General features: G+C 35.0%; 1 protein-coding gene across 20 annotated transcripts in view; it reads left to right on the top strand.

Moving 5' to 3' along the window:
- Positions 1-21,256, top strand: part of RIMS2 (regulating synaptic membrane exocytosis 2) — a 267,667-nt gene that overhangs the window by 184,436 nt on the left and 61,975 nt on the right. Inside the window, exon 17 of one of the 20 annotated variants that reach the window (XM_070940389.1) lies at positions 7,352-7,384. The exons of 18 other annotated variants lie outside the window; for them this stretch is intronic. In XM_070940389.1, the coding sequence (XP_070796490.1) occupies positions 7,352-7,384 (33 nt within the window). Of the gene's footprint in view, positions 1-7,351; positions 7,385-10,855; positions 10,865-21,256 lie in introns of all 20 variants that reach the window. One more of the 20 variants, XM_070940390.1, reaches the window with a different exon arrangement.

Genomic DNA, 21,256 nt, shown 5'->3' with positions numbered 1-21,256 from the left:
GTTTAAGATTTAAATCATAACTGTCAAGACTCCAACGAATGAAAAGCAAGCAAATCAGAACTCTGATACTAGAATCCTCCTCAAAGATCTTCTTTATTGAGTACATCATATCAGCACAGCTCTAAAGGAAAACCAACTTTAAATCCTCCCATGGTTTCAGTATAATTAAAATAGGAAATAACCCCATCCCCAAATGTCACAGGTCAGGTTGGCCAATTTGTTTAATTGGCAGGCTCTCCAGGCACTCCTTCCCCAACCTTATCCGTTTCTAGTAGAGATGACCTTGATTCTCATGAGAAAATTCTCTGTTGCGTCTAATAAGGCATTACAATCTCCTTCTCCCCTTCCCCCTTTCTGTTCCACTGAGGAACAGAAAAATGGTTGCTGTCATGTTTGGTTCGAAGTTGACAATAACATTTCTTCAAACCTTTGCAAACCCCAGTGATGATATTGCGCTCCCCGGGGGGGGGGGGTGCGGCGGCTGTGGACCAGTGGTAGGTTGCCCCTGGTTCGCACCAGTTCTATAGAACTGGTAGTAAAACTGGCGGGAGGCTCCGCCCACTGATCCTGATGTCATGAAAATGCTTCTGCGCTTCTGCAGAAGAGCACATGCGTGCTCTTGCTTCGCGCATGCACGTGCGCCCATCCCCATTGCAAACCGGTAGTAAAGGTAAGTAGAACCCACCCCTGTTGTGGACCACAGGTTGAGAACCACTGCTTTAGTGCTTACTATATGGGTTTACCTAAGTAGAGCTATTACTAGAGGAAGTCATTCTCAAAGTTTCTTCTTTTCTCAAAATTTAGTCATAAATTTGCTAATGCCCAGTACTTTTCCAGGACACTATTTATCAATCATGGAAAGTTAGAAAATATACCAACTGAAGGATTAAGAAGTATGCTAAATGCAAAAGATATTTCTATCTAAATTTAAGTTTAGTTTTATAGTGAATGCAAGGTAAAAAGTGTGGCCTTTTAAAGCTGCTCACCATAATTACTTTGTTAAATTTTTAAATATCTAGCATAACAATATGTTACTTGTAAAAGGGGTAGTTCTATTGCTATACTACTATTAGGATTATAATTCTAAGACTGGGGAACATTGCTTTAAAAATATCTATACTGTAACTAGCAATCACTCATTGATACTACACTTTTCTATATTAGATGTATTTGTTTAGTACTAAGTATAGCATGCCATATAATTCAATATATTGCATTTTAAGAAAGAAAGAATATAATAACTTCAGAAACACATGAAATCCTAACAGAGAGCCAGCATGGTTTAGCAATTCAGGTGTTGGTTTGGCCCTGGAGAGAACCAAGATCAAAGTCACTAAGTGGCTTTGGGCCAGTTACTCTTATTGGTTCTATCTACAGAGCATATTTATTTGAAAAACAGGAGAGAATACTATGCATATCAATCTGAGTGTCAGGTTTCGATGCTATCTCAAAATAAATGAACTTCCAGACTGCCGATCTTTAAGGAAATTTTCTCTTTATTCGAGCACAGCAATCTGATCCTGACTCTTTTCGTGGTCAGTACTGACCTTTGCCCCCCAATCCCTCCCTTTCCGATCCCCAATTCTCTGCTTCTCATTGGCTATCTTCCAAGTCACTTTCCTGATTCCTTCTTCGTCAGGTCACAGGAATGTCTCCCCCCTCCCCATCTCCGAGGAGACCGAATCTTCAAAGGGATTTAGCAGGCAAAAGTTCAGGCTTCTCCTCCCTTTTCTATGTCAGTGCTGGGACGCTGACACTGAGCTCAATCAGATATAATCCTAATAAATAAAAAAAAATATAACCTGGGTTACATTTGCTAATTTTTTAGAAATCAGTTTAATAGGTAGGCTGATGTTTTTCATTTCTAATATCTGAGATAAGCGTTTGGATGGTAGCAGAATAATATCGATATTGCCACTTGCTGAATGCAGTGCATTATTGAAGTATTTTGCATATGAACCTTGCAAAATAACATTAAAGGAGCCCTGATGGTGCAGTGGTTAATTTGCAGTATTGCAGGTGAACTCTGCCCACAGCCTGGAGTTCGATCCTGACAGGCCTCAAGGTTGATTGAGCCTTCCATCCTTCTGAGGTTGGTAAAATGAGGACTCAGATTGTTAGGGACAATATGCAAATAATGCTTACATTGTAAATTTCCCATAGCATGCTGTAAAGCACTGGGGGCGATATATAGCCTAAATTCTAATGCCCTGCTATTACTAAGAAAACACAACAAAATTCTTTTTTCCCCATATAACAGATCTCTTTGGTACTATCAAACTTTTATTATAAGTTCAGTCTTTTGTTTCTTGTTGGTTCTATTATTTGTGAGCACAAAAAGAGTTCATAGGGAGGCCCCAAATAAGTATGTAACCTATGTTCGTTCAATTTTGCAGTTACATTGCCTTCTAAGCCCCTCATTTTAATGTCAAACTTGTAAAGAAATAGTGCTAATAATACTGTTTTCATATTCATAGATTGTATTAATGTTCTGGTATTCTGAATTCTGAAGCAAAGCATGTATTGTTAATTGCTTCTTCTTGACATTTCAGAAAGTCTATGTTGAATGGTTCTAGTTTTGCAGAATTGGAAATGTATGCTACTGCTGAAACATTTCATAGCGAAATGTCACAACGTGTGGTTGCTGAACAAAAAGAAAAACCCTGTGTTGCAAATCAACTGGAAAGAAAATAATAAAACTGCTAGTATAATAAACTCTTTATATAAATGGTTAATGAATATTTAGAATACTATGAAGATTTCAGATCCCTGCATGTCAAAAAAAGGTAGCTAGTAAAGATGCAAAAAAGGTAAATAAAATGGTCCGAAGCAACTCAGTGAGAAAGATCATAAAAACAATGTGAATAAAAGAGAATGTGACAGAAGTAACTAAAATTGTGGATTGCACACAGAAAGGTTCCTTCAAAATATTAGAGTTCAGAATAATCAGTGAAGCAAAATGGAAGGAGTTTCATAACAAATGAAAGAAAATATTTGCTAACGAGCATATATTTAGTACAGCCTTTTTATATATTAGTGTGTATTTGTGGGTCTTGTTTTAAGAACTGCATATTCATTAAGGGATTTTAGGATAAGTGAATTCAAGTACCTGGAATATGTAGAACCTACCTTAACCAGGGTTTGATAATTATAAGTATGTATTACTGTATAATAAATGGATTATTGATGATTATTTACTATATTATAAAAAATATATAAATCATTATATAATAAATTATACAAAAATAGTCTCATGGAAGCTGATAGATTATTGTATGGTTGTTTAAATGGTTTCTTTAATTTGTAATATTATTATCCAAAACATGGATAAGGTTTTTGTTTTGTTAAGTACATATTTTTATATTGTTAAAAAACAAAGTGTTCTGGTCATTTTTAAAAATCAAAATCAAAAAAGTATTAGCATACTCATAAAATAACATTAAAATGTTGGAAGCATGATTCAATTCTCACTGGCTCAAGGTTGACTCAGCCTTCCATCCTCCCGAGGTCGGTAAAATGAGGACCCAGATTGTTGGGGGCAATATGCTGGCTCTGTAAACTGCTTAGAGAGGGCTGTAAAGCACTATGAAGCGGTATATAAGCCCAAGTGCTATTGCTATTACTATATTGTAAAATAATTCTTAATTATTTAAATTATTACCTGGCAGTACATTAACTTTATATAATATGTGCCATCTTTTATATTTTATACCTATTTTAAAACATTTATTCTGAATTTTTGGGCATGGTGTAGGAAACAATTTAAATTAAACTTTTGCTATGTAAGCTGATTGAAGTGTATGGATTGTCTACTTTTTATCTTGGCCTCCAATTTCTATTATTTTCTCTGTTCGCTTTCTTCTGACAAATTTAAGCTTGTAATCTCTTCCAATCACGGATGTATCAGCACAGAGTAAAAGTGTTAGAATCTATTAATTTGAAAGGCTGCTTTTCAAAAATAGTATTGTTTATATATCATATGGGGTATTCATGTAGGGTATGTGTACAATAATAAATTCCAAGCTAAATGTGCTTAAATCTTTGCAAATCCCATATAATCAATGAATAAAGAATAGAACGTAAATTGATCCTGGCAGTAATTATGTACTATTCAATAATAAAGTGCATCAAATAATGACAGGTATCTTGTAGAAATTGCTTAATCCTTCTGACAAGTTCTGGTTTCTTTTGATTTACGCTAGAAGTTACATGGGAAGACCAGCAGAAAAAGGTGAATGATACAGTAACTGATGAGAAATCATTTCTGACAAAGAAACATCATACCCCGCCAGGTTTGTCAGGGTTTGGAAACCATCTGAAAGCATGATACTATAAAATTGTTGCATTTCATGCTTTTGTAATCAGTGTGTGTGTAATTTTTTTCTAAATTTGTGGTTCATTTGTTTATTTTTTAGTATGTAGATTTAGATTACTCATGTGGCACAGTTTCTTTTTTAGAGTAGCAGAAATTTTGTGTTAGAATGCAGATCAAATAGAAAAAGTGCTTGGCATAAATTAGATATTGAGCTCATTCCTTTTGTCATAACATGTGCGCCTGAAAATAAGAATTCAAATGTGTGAAAGTTTCCTGAATGATCAAAGCCATTTTGGAAGGATTGACTGGTTCATTTTCACATTGGGAAAAGGGAATATAGTAAGGTTATTTGACAGAGATAGAAGAAGACAGTCAGAGTGGTGGACGGGAAAATTAAACGGAAGGGGAAGGAATAATTAAAAGAAGATGAAAGAACTAAGTAGATTATGAGATTCATCTAGAAGATTTGTCCTTAACAAGAAAGGAAAATAACAAAACAAAAAACAATAAATTAGAACTTTGAATCCTTAGAAAACTGCCATTGTTGTACTTGAAAGTTGAATTTTGAGCATCTTAGAAGCACATATAAAGAGAGGTACTGATAGAAGCAGTAAGTTATATGTCTAATTTTCCCTGCTAAGGAAGTAGATCCTACATTTTTTAATGAATTATGAAGAGAAAGTACTTTCTTTTTCTTCCTTCAAATTATATTTTATTGATGAAGAGGAAATTGTTCTTTCCAGAACGTAGTCTAATTGGGAAGCAGTATTTTCTCTCAATTCCTTGCTTACTTTTTTAGTTCTGGCACTTCTCTTTTCCTCAGTATCTATAACATGTCTAAAACAACACATGGGAAATTGTAGGTGGAACTGTTTATTGTAGCACAACGGAGTTGCTTTCTTTTAAAGGAACACTAAATGATTTTTGTATTTCTTTATTCCAGATATATTTTTCTATGCATTATTGATGTGTTTTGATAGAAGATTTTAAAAAAGAAATATTAAAATATTTTCCTCCTTTGTGGGATGATTATTTCTAAATCTACACTGGGCCATCTTCTAATGTAAAAATGGATCTTGTTATTTTTGTGGTTATTATCCTCTTGATAAGTTTCAATGACTGAGGATTATTTTAAAGATGGGAGTTGATTCTTTCTCTATGTTTTCTTTATCTTCAGTTTGAATATCTACAAAGGGCTGATATATAGTATCCATAAGAATATATATAACATTCTGTTCATTTGTGACTTTGATGTTCAGAAATGTTTCCAAGGAAAGAGTTGTGGTTTCTTTCAGTATAATTTTTATGACTTGTTTTTAAATTTTTATATGTTATCTTCAGTTGCTTGCAGTCAGGTGACTTATAAACTAATTAAATAAATAAATGAGAAGCCAATTGATTTTTATGAATAGTATTTTACTAAAGCTTTACTAAGTTTAAGTTTTGGTAAGAATAAGTTATTGACATAATTAAAATGTTGACTGTATCTTTAAATGTTGTACATTTTAATAATACTGAATGAAAAAGACATTGCATTGTATTACTGGCAGTAATCCCACTGAACCCAATGGGATTTATTACAAAGGATGCTTTGTCCTAGGTTGAACTTCAAATAGCTCCCAATATATTAATATATATTAATATATATATATATATATATATATATATATATATATATATATATAATATATATATTAATATATATTAAGACTTTTATAAATGCAAGATCTCACCTTGAACATCATGTTTCTTTGGATGACATATTGGACATGCTTACTTTCTTACTTGCCTATTTTTATTTATTCAATTACTTATATTTTACCCAATATGCTCAGACTCTCTAAAATGGATACAATCCATAAAGTTCTTAAAATGAAATAAAATAAAATCACTTTAATATTTTAATACTTTAAATAGCAGAGACTACAGTATAATAGAAAAGTAGCAGTTTGCATTTAACGATCAATTGTAACACATAGCATCAATTCATGTTTAATGAAATGTGTAATTTAATCTAGGTTACTCTATCCCTAGACTGAAGGAAGATGTTACTTGTATTTTGTAGTATTATAGTGTTTCCTATAATCCAGATTCCTGGTGCCAGAATTTATTTTCCTTTAATAGAAAATCTAGTCCATCAGTGAAATTTCACTGTGCCCATTGAAGACTCAATTAGTTCAGGAAGTGATAGTCTAGATAGGAAAGTTGTGAATTAGAATGGATTCAAAGCTGATGAGTTATGCTAAGAGGTTTGTAGACTCCTATAAAAGAAACTGAAAATGTTCCCAGAGAAACAATACTGCTTTTTAAGCATATAGGCTTGTAGGATAAATTTTAATGTAATGTATTTGACAGTTACTCTGCTTAAATTTGCTTCTGTTAATTACTTGATCATTAAATGAAATATAAAATACTTGAGTGAGGTACTACAATATTGTGAAAGAAGTATTCAGTTGGATGTCATGAGTTCATTATTAGTGTAAAACCAACTTAGGTCAAACCAAACAGTCACTTTTAATATATCTTATGTTGCAATCTCACATGCATTTATTTACAAATGTTCATTATAGTGGGCCATCTAGAAAGAATTATTTTTATTTGTCTTACACCAAAACTTATTTAAAAATTTAGAGTAATTAATACAGCAGTATATTAGGTTTCCTCTTTAACTTTATCTCAAAATGTTTAAGCTGAATATCCTTGAGCAAAACTAAATTTTCTAGAAAATGCTTCTTGTTTTTTCTAGACATAGTAAACAGAACATAGAATAGAAAGATAGATGAAACATTTTTTTAAAAAAAGATCACTAACTTATTTTTCTGATCCTTTTCTGATCCTTTCTTGTTCAAATGGATAAATTACTCCTTTTAGTATTTGCTGTCTTTTCTTTTTCCCATTGACTGACTATGCACTACAGGTTTCTTTCTCAAACAATTGTGGCCCTTTCCCTCAGTGTCAGTTTTTACCTTCTGAGTACATCCACTCACGTCCATCTTCTTTGTGTCTCTGTCTGTCCATTGCACGATGTGGTAACAGAAGAAGTGGACTCATCACGGAGAAGAAACCCAGGTCTGTCTCTTCTACTGTTCTATTTTGTTTTTAATTTGTCTGGTGATCTTTGTCAATACATCTCTCATGTTTCATCTTTCATTAATAATTACACCTCTACACTTTCTTTCTTTCTTTCTTCCCTCCCTCCCTAATTTTGTCAATAGTGCATTAAAGCATATAAATTTTGGGGGGATTGGTGATCTATAGAAATAGTCACCAATCCCCCCCAAAATTTGTATGCTTTAATGTATAACATAAAAATGTGTACGCTTCAGTATAACATCAAAAAATTATACTTCATCCTACAAATTTATATTAATAGACTTCTATGGATTTAAATTTCTGGGTATTTAATAGATTAGCATGATTATTGCAGATTTATTGCTGCATTACAGTGATAGAGAATTAAAAAGGTGCAATTCAGATATAATGTTTGATTTTAATATAAATATAATACTATACTAATTACTATACTATACTATACTATACTATACTATACTATACTATACTATACTATACTATACTATACTATACTATACTACAGTGTGTGTGTGCACATGCGTGCGTGCAAGACTTTGGGCCAGTCACATTCAGCCCAACCCTCACAGGGTTGTCAGGGAAAATAGGAGGAGTAAGGTGTGTTGAATATATTCTCCACTTTGAATTATTTGTAAAAATAATAAAGGTGGGATATAAATTAAATTAAATTAAATTTGCTAGTGAAGATTTTAAAATGTGGCCTTGAATTTTAAATCAAATACTTGTACTCAAGATCAGTATACTTATCTGTGCCTTTTCAAAGAAAATTACAGGGCTATAGAGTAAACTGAGAATAAAACAGAATCCAGAAGTTTATACCAACACTTTTCCATATTGTTGCCAATAAATTAACATCAACTCAAGTGAGACCTTATATTTTTAAGATGTATCTCAGATACTGTAAAAAGATTCAGAAAGGGATTAGGATTTATCTGATGCAACATCCATACTATTCAGGATTTATTTTATCTATGGTATCACCAATTTCATTGTAGATTTGCTCTGATAAACAGACTAGGAAATGTTTCTTTTGCAGTGGCCGGGAAGACTAACATAATGGTTGTTACACTGGGTTACCAATGATGAATTGATATACAGTACATGGAAGTGAATCTGTTAACGGGGGCCTAGCTATATGGATCAGTCATGCATGTAAACACTCCCAGAGTCTTTCCCTAAAAACCATACGTTCAGAGTTAAAAATTCCTAAATTAGACTTTGTTTCACTTATTTTGCTTTATCTTAAAATATTAAGTCAGGTAAAATTAGAACATGTTATACTGCAAACTTTTGACCAATTAAAGAGCACTTAAGTTAAAATGTTCTGTAATCACATTTGCAATATTACTATTCACTTGATAAGAAAGCCAACCCCCTGTCCAATATTACTAGAAGAAGATATAGACAAATCTTGGTTTCAATTTCTACAATGTTTGCCTTTTTCAAATATTTCTGTTCTGTTTCATTCACATTTTCCGCATTAAAACTGCATGAAAATTCCTATGGAATTTATATGCAAATACATTGTGGAAACATTTTTCTTCAGTCTATGTCATGTACATATTTTCTCTAATGTATACATTTTATGTATAAATTTCAATGTTATATCCATATTTATTTTCTGTCTGATCCAAAAATTGCACTGCAATATTTCCAGAAGCTCAAAAGCCAAAGAACATTTGTGCTTTGGTTCTTATATTAGTTCAGATTACATCAATGCCAATATTATTTATTCAAGGTAATACTGGATTTTTCTCCAGAACGTGAAAATAGGACATTGTTTTCTTAATAATCAAAAAGACAAAATTCATTAATTAGGTCACAATATTTCTTCTTGACATTGCCATATATTTCTATGGAATATTGTCAGAGTATGATGGAAGATTAGGAAGTCCAAAACTATATTATCAAATAGGAAGAAATGGTTTTGAAGGAATTGAATTCACAATAGAACCCTGCATAATTCTTTATTTCTTAGTTCAGCAGAATGCATAGCGGTAGCACACAATGTATGGGCATAGCTTCTGCACATGGAACCATAGGTTGGGGTAAAGACTCCTTTGGAGTTGGGTGGCTTAAGTTTTCATGATTGACTTGATTGTTTATGATGAAACCTGGAATTACTGAAAATTACAGAAGAGATGAAAGCCTATGAAAGAAGAGCAGACTATTTTTTTCATAGCATCAAAAATACATCTTAGAAATGGATATGGAAAAAATGAAACTAGTGAAGGAAGCTAAAGTAGAACAATGATGAGAAAAGAAATTACAAGTATTATATGAAAAAATATTAAAAGAATGATCAATTTTTTAACAGACTGAATGGAGAGTGAATATGAAGAAAAGAGGGTATGGAAATTGTTTGAAAGAATGTTATGGAATGACACAGAAGTATTTGAAGTTATTCTAATTGGAAGCATTAAAACGAGAGGGAAGATATAAAGTGAAAAGGCTGTAAACAAAGGAAAATGCATATAAAATAGTTGATAAAAGTGATAAAAGATGCTATATAAAGTGTATAGGGGAAAAGGTAATTGCATAAAATGTAGTTCAAAGAGAGCAAGAAATGGCTAAGATAAAAAGAGGTACAGAAAAAGTTGAAATAAAAATATTTTTGAAGTGGTTGAAAAGAGATAACTGGTAAGCCTTTTGCATAATGAATACATTTAAAAGTAAAAGTGGTAAAATTATTGGACTGAAGCTGAAATGAGAGAAATCTGGCAGGAATATTTTAGAGATTTGCATGAGAATGATGATGATATGTTGATGATTGTCATTGAAAGAAATGTTGTAAGTTATAAATTCTGTAACGTGATTAAAAAATACTTGCATGAATTGTTTAGTGGGGAAAAGCTAAAACACTGCAGTGGTTTGCTTCTAGATTTCTTTAACTTTCCTAAATCCATTACTGTGTATTGGAAGAATGCTATTATTATTCCATAAATCAAAGGGAAAGATAAATTGCAGAGGGATTCATTTATTAAGCATGCTGGGGAAGTGGTTGTCAAAATTCTGATGTTTGGGAATAAATAGAATGCATAGCGAATGTTAACACTGATCAAGGAACAAGGGAAGTTTGTTTGATGCCTCTGTGGTTGTTTAACATATTTATAGATAAACGAATTAAAATGGTCATGGCATATTGGTTGGGGATGTAAATGTACATATACTACTATATGCAGACAATGTATAAATTCACGAATGAGTGGTTCACAAGTAGAGAAAGCTAGTGAATAGATTTCTTTTTCTTTTTAATTCTTTTAAAAGATTTGATTTATTCTTCTTCTCACAACTCACTTTTCTGTTTTTCCCTGAAAGAGAGCAGAGTGGTTGATAGGTACTCTACAGTATATAAGCAACTAGAACCTGATGTGAATGACTGAAAGGTTAAAGTTTCAAAGAACTGTAATTATTTCTTATATTTTTCATTTAAAAAGTAGAAAAGTAGAGTGGTTGTAAGTGACCATTAGTACCTTAAATAGTAACTAGGATGCGGAGAAGAAGAACTTGACATTTAGGCTATAGAAATATTGGTGACAATTCTGCTTGTTAAAATAGGTGGAGTGCTCAATGGAAAGCACAAGCATTAGTCAAATGCTGAAACTTTCTGTCACCCGGACATTGGCCAAGGGACATCTTATGTATAGAGTTAAGTCTCTCAGAAAGCATTCACTACCTTCAAAGTGCTCCTATATCATAACTTCTATAATTTCAGTAGACATTTACTGCCAAAATGACTGTTAACATTCATGTCTTTATACTTCAGTGTGAATTGGTGTTAATTTTTGTTCAGTTTCTAACCATTTACTAGGCTAAAATAAATTAGTCTATTGACGATAATCTAATGTTATTTTGGTAATTCTCTATGGAGTTTATTTTCTATTTTATGATAATTTGGAGCATGAATCCAATATTTTAATCTGCCCAGAGTTTCTGTGAATAGATATAAATTGTCTGGATAAATAATTGTTAAGTAATTTTCAGTAGGTCTCAGACATATCCACTTGTATACATTTTATGATACTTTAATTTTATAAATAATTTTATTACAAAGTTATGTTTTATTTCTACCTTAAAATTACAGTGCTATTTTGTACTGACTGCTATACATAGTTCTTGCAGTCTTTTCTACAAGATCTTTCCGGTTTTAGAGATTTTTAAGGGGAAAAATTGCATTTCTTGATTTTCCTGAGAATATAATAGTCAGCCATCACTGCACCGATTGAAGACTCTGCATTGAGTTGCACATCTAACAACCCAGGATGGCATACATCATACTGCAATCTCAGGAAGAAAGTGTGTTTAGTTACATTTTCTTTCCAATACAACAATGTAAAGGTTCTATTTATGGTACTTCAGCTGTCTGCGTATAAAAAGTACATATGGTATGAAAGCAATAATCAAGACCAGGTTGATTGATAACAAAGTATTTTTTTAATCAAATTGATGCTTCTTTCGTTGAATGTAAGTAATAAAATAGTGATGGCAAACCCTGTGGACTCAGTGTCTCAAAAATTCAAAAAATGTCTAACTTGATTTTGCTAGCATGTCACACACCCCTGTCCTCCCCCTTGAACAAAAGAGAAACTAATCTTCATTTATTCATTTAATTTAAAAAAAAAATGATCTGCCACTTACCTTCAAGGAAAGATCTCTTTTTGTTGACAGGCCCTTGCAACCTTCCAAAGTCAGGAGACCTTCATTCTTGAAGTGGCTTTGAAGAATGCTGTTCTGCAGCTTCAGAAAACGGCACAATAGCATGCCCGTTCTTGTGTGATTTTCAGAAGGTTCTGAAGCTATGCAGGAGCACACCCTGAGATTAAATTATAGAAATTAAAACCACTGGATTATTTTCACATTATAATATGCTTTATCTTTCACCTCATTGGGATGGAGACTTTTTCATTTCTTTCTACCTTTATTCTGAACTAATGGATTGTCTACTCATTTTCCAGAAAACTGTGTATGTGTCTGTCAATGTTTTCCCATCTCTTTTCTGAATCTTTCTTGAGCTGTGAATATACTGTTACAGAACTAGAAACAAAACTGTCCATCTTCCAGTTTATCAGGGAAGATGAAGAATTCTTGAACTGGACTCAGGAAGCGCTTGGAGAATATCAAAATTATCAAAAGACCTCTGAAAACATGTCATAAAATCAACTGGATGGAGCAGAGAGATGGAAAAATATGTCATAAAGGCAAAATTTATCAAAATTCACTATCAGAAAGAGCTGCAGAATAGATTCCAAGGCATCATTTATGAACTTTTAAATTCCTGAATGAAAACCAGCATCACAGATTAGGGAAGAAGACTTTACAATTTCTGCAGAGGGAAAGATTTCTCCTTTTGCCCTGAAGAAAGGAAGTAATAAAGATCGGAAACTCTTACTAAGAGGGATAAATTTGAAGACATTTCAAGGTACTATGAGGCTCTAAGAGTCTGGGTAGTTCTGGAATGTTTTCTTCACTAATTGCTTTCGATCAACAATATGGCCCAGAAACAGAAGGAAGAATACAGGAAGTATCTATTGACTACACATATGATGTTAGCAAGATTGTGTTTTGAATTCTTTAAGAATAAGATGCAAGATTCCTGGCAAGAGATCGATTTCACCTCAGAGCAAATGAAGGTAGTATATTTGGACCCTGCAAGGAAGAATTAATGTTGTAAAAAATCTCACTTCAAGACTTATACACATTTTTGAGAGCATGCCTACGTTGGTTCCATTTAAATATTTCAGCAGATTAATAAATTAATGGCTAAATTTTTAATGGAAGGAACAGAAAGTCAGAATTTCTTAACTCTTCGTTAAGAGTTACATTTCTCTTAAGAATATGGTGATTTTAAACCAATATCATTGTGCTTATTTGTTAACCTGGATCATGTATTCTGGTGGAAATAATATTAAATGCATATCATTGTGGGTTCAGTTTGAGAGTTGTTATTTAGTATTCTTGCAATCTTGATAAGTATTGGGTACGAATTAGAATAGGGATTTGGTTACTTTCTAGCATTATTTGAAAATGACTGGTAAAATCTGTTTTTTTTGGGGGAGGAATGTGGATTCATAATGGAATTACTATCTCTAATGAACTATTAAGTAACAATACATTTAAGATACCTGCAATTCCACAAAAGGAATATAATTTACCTAGAAATGTTAAATGGGAGTATATACAGTTAAAACATTTAAAAAATGTTTTAAAAAAATTAAAACATTTAGCGTCTACATTGTTTTAGACTGATGTCCTTGCAATCTCAGTTACAGCTCAATTTTTAAAGTTGTTAATGACTTTTATGGAAACTAAACAATTTATTATTATCAAAAAATTAAGATTTAATAAATAGATTAATTTGCAATCCAAAGAGTACTTGCTAAGGGAGAACAATTATTCGCTGTTATGATGAAAAGGTGACTTTGTGACCAGTGGTCATATTTAAAACAAAGAAAAGTGAAGTAAGATTGTAAGCGCAGTCACAGTCATGATTTTTCACTTAGTGACTACTTCATTTAATGACTGAGTTGCCCATCCTAATTGTGGGTGTCTATTGGACGTCTCATTGTATCATTACATAAAACTGGGTTTTAACTGCAATCAATTTGAACCTTAGTATATAGTATATATCCTATGCAGTGGTTTGGCATTGCCTTCTTCGAAGAGCTGAGAGAGACTCCAGTTGGCTTTGTTCCTAAGGAGGGATTAAAACTCACAATCTTCCAGTTTCTAGCCTGATATCTTAACTAAACTGGCTGATTCAGTGTTAGTTAGATATTTATTTATTTATTTATTTTTAAATTTGTATACAGCCCTTCTCCCTGAGGACTCAGGGCGGTGAACAGCCAAATAAAAACATAAACTACAAACATTAAAATACAATTAAAAAGATATATATAAATTTGGCCCCATGATTAAAAACAATAACAAACAATTAAAAACATTTTAAAAAGTATTAGGCCAGCCCGGGTTGCTGGAAAAAGAAGGTTTTAAGGGCATGGTGGAAGGCACCGAGGTCTTGGATTCTCCTTATCTCTGGGGGCAGCTGATTCCAGAGGGTAGGTGCCCCCACAGAGAAGGCCCTCCCCCTGGGGGTCACCAGCCTACATTGTTTGGCTGATGGCACTCCAAAGAGGCCCTCTCTGTGGGAGCGCACAGGTCGATGGGAGGCCGTCGGTAGCAGCAGGCGGTCTTGAAGATAACTAGGTCCTATGCCATGGATATTATTGTTATGGTGAACCAGATGTTTCAAAAAGTTAAAGGCTACATATGTCAGTATTTCATTAAAATCTATCTATCTATCTATCTATCTATCTATCTATCTATCTATCTATCTATCTATCTATCATCACATTTATATAGCTATCTACCTTTCAGACAACTCAGGTTGCTCCAATAAAGTCATAGATATCAATAAAACATTTCACCTTATGAAAAACATCAGATAGATTGTGTTTGGAGTGTTGCAAAAAAGATGATTATGTACTCATAGAAAATGTTATACCCGCTGGTACTAAATCTCGGTTTAATGAAACTAGTCAGCTCTCCTCCTTTGAATTACTTTTGTATTGACAGAGAGGCAAGACTGGACTATGCAATACCATATTGTATGTGTTCAATTAATGTTTTAGAAACCAGTCTGTCTTTGGGCTTTTATACACATAAACACATTTTTAGAAAAAAATAAGCTAGATATTGGGGTTTTTGCTTTTTTTAAATTTTAATTTAGTATAGGACTTTTTTTTCACTATTGAGGGAGATTGTTTTTGGGGGGCAGGTTGTTTTTTTATGTAGTGCGTTGTTCATTCACAAGGTTGTGTCTGATCCTTCATGATTCCATGGACTATAGCAGTCCAAGCCCCCCTGTCTTCCACTGTCTCCTGGAGTTTGCCCAAATTCATGTTCATTGCATTGATAACGCTATCTAACCATCTCATCCTCTGCTGTCCCATCTCCTTTTGCCTTCAATCTTTCCCAACATCAGGGTCTTTTCCAATGAATACTCTCTTCTTATTTGGAGGGCCAAAGTATTTGATCTTCATCTTCTGTATCTGTCCTTTCAGATAACAGTCAGGGTTGATTGCCTTTAGAATTGCTGATTTGATCTCCTTGCAGCCCGAGGAATTCTCAGGAGTCTTCTCCAACACCACAATTTGAAAGCATTAATTCTTCAGTGCTCAGCCTATCTTTATGATCCAGACTTAAATTACTATTGGGAAAGCCATAGTTTTGACTATGCAGACCTTTGTCAGCAAGATCATATCTCTGCTTTTTAATATGGTTTTGCCATAGCTTTCCTCCCAAGGAGCAAGTGTCTTTTAATTTCATGGCTGCAGTCACTGTCTGCAGTGATCTTGGAGCCTAAGAAAATAAAATCTGCCACTGCTTCTATTTGCTAGGAAATGATGGATGCCATGATCTTTGTTTTTTTAAATGTTTCAAGCCATCTTTTGCACTCTCCTTTTTCACCCTCAACAAGAGGCTTTTTAGTTCCTCTTCACTTTCTGCCATTAGGGTGGTATTGTTTGCATATTTAAGATTGTTGATATTTCTCCCTGCAATGTTAATTCTGGCTTATGATTCATACACCCTGGCATTTCTTATCATCTACTCTGCATATAAGTTAAATAATCAGACTAAAAATATGCAGTCTTGTCATACTCTTTTCCTATTTTGAACCAATCAATTGTTCTACGTCTGGTTCTAATTGTTGCATCTTGACCTGCACACAGGTTTCTCAGGACACAGGTAGGGTGGTCTACTACTCTCATCTCTTTAAGAACTTGCCACAGTTTGTTGTGATCTACACAATCAAAGACTTTAGCATAGTCAATGAAGCAGAAGTAGATGTTTTTCTAGAACTCCCTTGCTTTCTCCATAATCCAGTGAATATTGGCAATTTGATCTCTAGTTCCTCAGCCTCTTTGAAACCCAGCTTGTTTTACTGATAGTTCTCAGTTCACATATTGCTGAAGCATAGCTTGTAGGACTTTGAACATGACCTTGCTAGTGTGTGAAATGAGTGCAATTGTACAGCAACTTGATCAGTCTTTGATATTCCACTTCTTTGGGATTGGAACATACACTGACCTTTTCCAATCCTGTTGAGTTTTTCACATTTTCTGGCATATTGAATGCAATACAGTATCATCTTTGTTGTTGATAATGCTTGCTAAGGCCCACTTGACTTTGAACTTCAGGATGTCTGGCTCGAGGTCAGCAATTACAGCATCAGATTTTTCTTGTACAGTTGTTCTGAGTAATCTTGCCACCTCTTCTTAATCTCTTCTTCTGTTAGGTCTCTACCATTTTTATCCTTTATCGTGCCCATCTTTGCATGAAACATTCCCTTGATATCTCCAATTTTCATGAAGAAATCTCTAATCTTTCCCATTCTATTGTTTTCCTCTTTTTCTTTGCATTGTTTATTTAAGAAGCTGTTCTTATCTCTCCTTGCTGTTCTCTGGAAATCTGCATTCAGTTGGGTATATCTTTCCCTTTCTCCTTTGCCTTTCATTTTCCTTCTTTCCTCAGCTCTTTGTAAGGCCTCATCAGACATCCACTTTGCTTTCTTGCATTTCTTTTTCTTTGAGATAGTTTTTAGTTGCTGTCCAATCTTGTGAACCTCTATCCATATTTCTTCAGGCACTTTGTCTACCAGTGATGTAAATAACCAGGCCCTGTGCCATATAGGGCTTTAAAAGAATAACCAGCACCTAGTGCAGCTTGCTCAATAAAGGTATAACATGGCAAAGCAATGGCAGCTGTATTGTGGTTTGGTTATAACTTCTGAGTGGTTTTCAAGGGCAGCCTCATGTAAAGTGCATTGCAATAATTTAACTGGAGAGTGATTAAGGCATGAGTGATTGTGAGCAAGGCCACCTGATCCAGGAAAGGTTGCAATTATGATACAACCCTTCCAGAGCCATGGCTGCCATCTGCTCATCAAACAGGAGACATAAGTTCAGGAGGACCCCAAATTGTACTCCAACTCATTCCAGGGGCATGCAAAGATGAGAAGTCAGCATACTGTGAGGAGAGAGGTGAATAACCCAAAGCCACTTAGTCTTGTCAGGATTGAGCAGTTATCAGTTTATTCCCATCCACACTCTTACAGACTCCAGGCACTCAAGCAGCACTGCAATAGCATCACTTGTCCAGTCAGGGGTAGAGATGTATAGTTGGTATCATCAGTATAATGATGACACTGGACTCATGCCACAAGATGACGTCAACCAACTGTTTCACATAAATGTTAAAAAGGAGGGGGGGAGACCTGAGCCCTATCCATACTGCAACTCTTAATCCAGCAACACTGACTAAAACCAGCCACTGAGAAACAAAAAATGGTGCCTACCATTCTCAGCTTCCAAAAAGTAACATCATAAATGGCTTTGAAAACCACTGAAAGATCTAGGAGAGCCAGAACAATTGCATCCCAAGCTCACCACAGGTCATCAACAAGCATGACCAGTGCCATCTCAGTGCTTATACCATGTCCTGAACCCAAAATGAAAAGGGTTCAGATAACTTGCTTCATCCAGGGCCCTTTGTAGCTGCATGCCTATCATCCTCAGGGCCAGATTTAGATGAAAAGAGGCCCTGGGTTATTCCACTTATGAGGCCCTTTCATCTATAGTGAAAATGTAATTTTAATTTTGCTAACAATTTGAACGTAGGCCCCTCTTGATCTTGAGGCCCTAGGCTGAAGCCTAGTTAGCCTATAGGAAAATCCGGCCCTGATCATCCTTTTAACAACATTCCTCCAGAAAGGGAGATCTGGATAAAATTTATCTAACAGCTGGGTCGAAGGATGGCCTCTTGAAAAACGGGTGCCTAATATGGCTTCCAAAGCTGACAGGTGCACCATTTTCTCCTTCAAGACAGGCAGTATCACCTCCTATTAACCAGTCATATGCCACCTCCCAATAGGGGCAGAGTCTAGAACACTGATGGCTGAGTTCATAGCTACTAATATTCTGTTGATTTCCTTGAGATCAATTGGCTTGAATCTCTGCCAGATGAGAGGGCTCAGGCATGCCTCGGTCATTTCTGCCCAGCCAGTGTCCAACTCAGAGCAAACTCAATAAACTTTATCTGCCAGGTACTGAGAATATTCCTCATAGCAGCCCTGAAGGTGCTCTGTCTTTATCTAGAAGGGACCTGATTACTAAAACTGCTGCTATCTCCTGATGCAGTAAGGATGTAGACATAATTATGCTTCACCACCCTTATCCACACAAATAGTCCTAGTATAAGTTGTTACCTGTGCTCGGTCAGCTTCACTCTCTGTCTTACTCCCATTGCTCTATGTGTCTTGTGTTGTGACATTGCGGACCTTTTCGGTGAATCAAGATGCTCAATGAGATCTGTATACACAGAGAATCCACACAGACACAATTTAGTTCATTATCCCTGTCCCCTTCTGATTCCAAGAGACAACAAGGGCATATGCTGAACTGTGTGCCATAATTTCAGGGAAAAGCTTGTTTCCTCTGAAACTGCACTGTGGTAGGCTGTTGTAATAGACTACAACCCCCTCCATTGAGGGGCGGCTGTTAAGAATTCTAGAACCAACATGGAATGCTCTTGTCCCTGGCAGGGTACTGATGTTAACTTCTCCACAGAATAGATTACAATGCCACTGTCCCATGGCAAACATCAGATCCGGTGTATCAGGTTATGAATAAGTTGAACCAACACCATGATTGGCATAGTGGCCATGAACTCCTGTGCTGTCTCAAGCCCTGGGCCCAGAGATGGCAGATTGAAATCCCCCATACCCCAGGAGGCTGGGAAACCACTGCCAGCTCCATCTCCAGAACTCAGGTAAGAATGCAGTTATATTGCAGGGAAGAAGATAGATCAACAGCCATCCCTACTGATCAGCATCATAAAGAAGCTTTCATATCTGATGATGCCTGTGGCAAGGCCCTTGGAAGCCACAAGAAATTCACAAACAACAACCGCCATACCTTCATTCCTCCCCTGGTGTCATGGCTTATACCACATTTGAAATCCAGAAAGCCCATTTCAGAGAGGGGAACCCTCTTTTCAGTACCAAGCCAGGTTTTGAGTCAAGTTGGCTCTCTCATCTATAATCAACTTGCAGATAAGGTGGGCTTTATTGCAAGATGACCTGGCATTAAGCAGCAGCAGCTGGAGACCACATATTTAACTAACGATCAGAGCACTTTTGCAAAAATGTAAATGTCTTTCCATCACAGGTCCTTAAGAAACAGTCCTGGGTTTGCCTTTTGAACAAAGAATCTATCTTTGTAATTGAAATAGAGTTGGTGGCATGCATACTTTTAATTTATGGATTGCAACTGATCTGAGACGAATCTTTATTTTACCTTTACTAACTAATTTTCAACCAACTAATGTTTAAACCATGTATATACAAATTTTCTATAACTTTCGGCCCAGTGTGAATCTGGTGGTAGCCAAATTTTTGGCTGCCATAATTAGATGCAGGAAGAAATTTCCTGAATGATTTGTTTACTATGAAATGTCAACACGTATATACTTTTTTCTTTCTTTGCTGTTATGTCTGTCCTTGCGTCCTCTGACTGTAATAAACTTTTCATTCATTCCAGAACCAGGTAATTCTAAAAAGAGTCAGAAGAAGATTGCTAGCTTCTTCTACTTGGTCAATTGATGAGTTATTGTTTGTATCCAGTCCTTTCTTCTTCTTCTGCTTTTAAATGTACAGTTCATAATATGCATTTGTTACCAGTCTGAGAAGGAATGTGATACAGGAGAAGATCATGAAGAGAATGATTAGGAAACCCTAATTACAAATATTGTGAAATGCTTTCACTTCCCCTAGAAGCAGCTTTATGATTGAATAGTAGCAGATCAAGTACTGCACTCTACTGCATATATCACACTACTCAGGTTGTGTCTAGCTGTTTTATCCTGGGGTAGACAAGCTTTACCTTAGTATATTCTTGGGTGTGCATGTATGTTCTGTTGGTTGAAAATCCTTCTGAGCTTTTCAGATATTTCTGCAATGTATAGAATGACAACATTGCTTTGTTTGTTGTTCTCTTCTTCGTATGTTAGGGAGGAACTCCTGGTGGTCTTTTTCTGAATTTGATAAAGACCCAGTTGATAGCCACAAGTTCTGAGGGATTCCTTGGTGTGTTTTAGTTCTTTTTCTTTTCCCTCTTTTCTGGTAGGCAATCCTTCAACCTGGTGGTGGAGGGCTCTGATTGCTCCCATTTTGTGCTCCAGTGAGAATCTAAATGCAAATAATGAGGGAGTAATGAACATTTCTTTCAGATTCTAAAACACATTGGTGATATCCCTAAAAAGCTGTCTCCCAATACACCATAACAGATAGTTAAACTGGAATATCCATTTTATATAAGCAGCATTGAAAAAAATTGGATAAATGCACTCCTTTTATCATTTTAGTCAATTTTGTTTTAGTTAAGATATATGTAATCATTATTAATCCACACCGAGTATGCATGGGTGAAGGGATTATAGTTAGCTTTGTTTGAGGAACTAAAAATCGCCAAGATGGAAAAAATAACTTATTGTGCATAATCAGTCATGCTGTGTCATCTCCCAAAAGGATTATTACAACATGGTCTACAAGGGGCTACCCTTGAACAGTATTTGGAAGCTGCAACTGGTACAGAATGCAATGGCATGGACATTTTTGGAGAACTCTTAGGTAGTATACGTGTGACACTGGCTGCCATTTTGCTTCTAGGTGCAATTCAAGGTGTTGGTCATTATCTTTAAAGTCCTTTATGGCATGAGTCTAGGCTATGTGAGGAACCATCTCATGCCAATGGGACTAATCTTCCCTATTCATTCCAGTAGAAAGGGTCTTCTGCT

This window comes from Pituophis catenifer, unplaced genomic scaffold (genome assembly GCF_029215685.1).
Source record: "Pituophis catenifer annectens isolate HBS135680 unplaced genomic scaffold, rPitCat1.0.hap2 SCAF_3, whole genome shotgun sequence".
NCBI lineage: Eukaryota > Metazoa > Chordata > Lepidosauria > Squamata > Colubridae > Pituophis > Pituophis catenifer.
The sequence above is the reverse complement of the archived record's forward strand: the minus strand, read 5'-3'. Positions and strand labels throughout refer to the sequence as shown.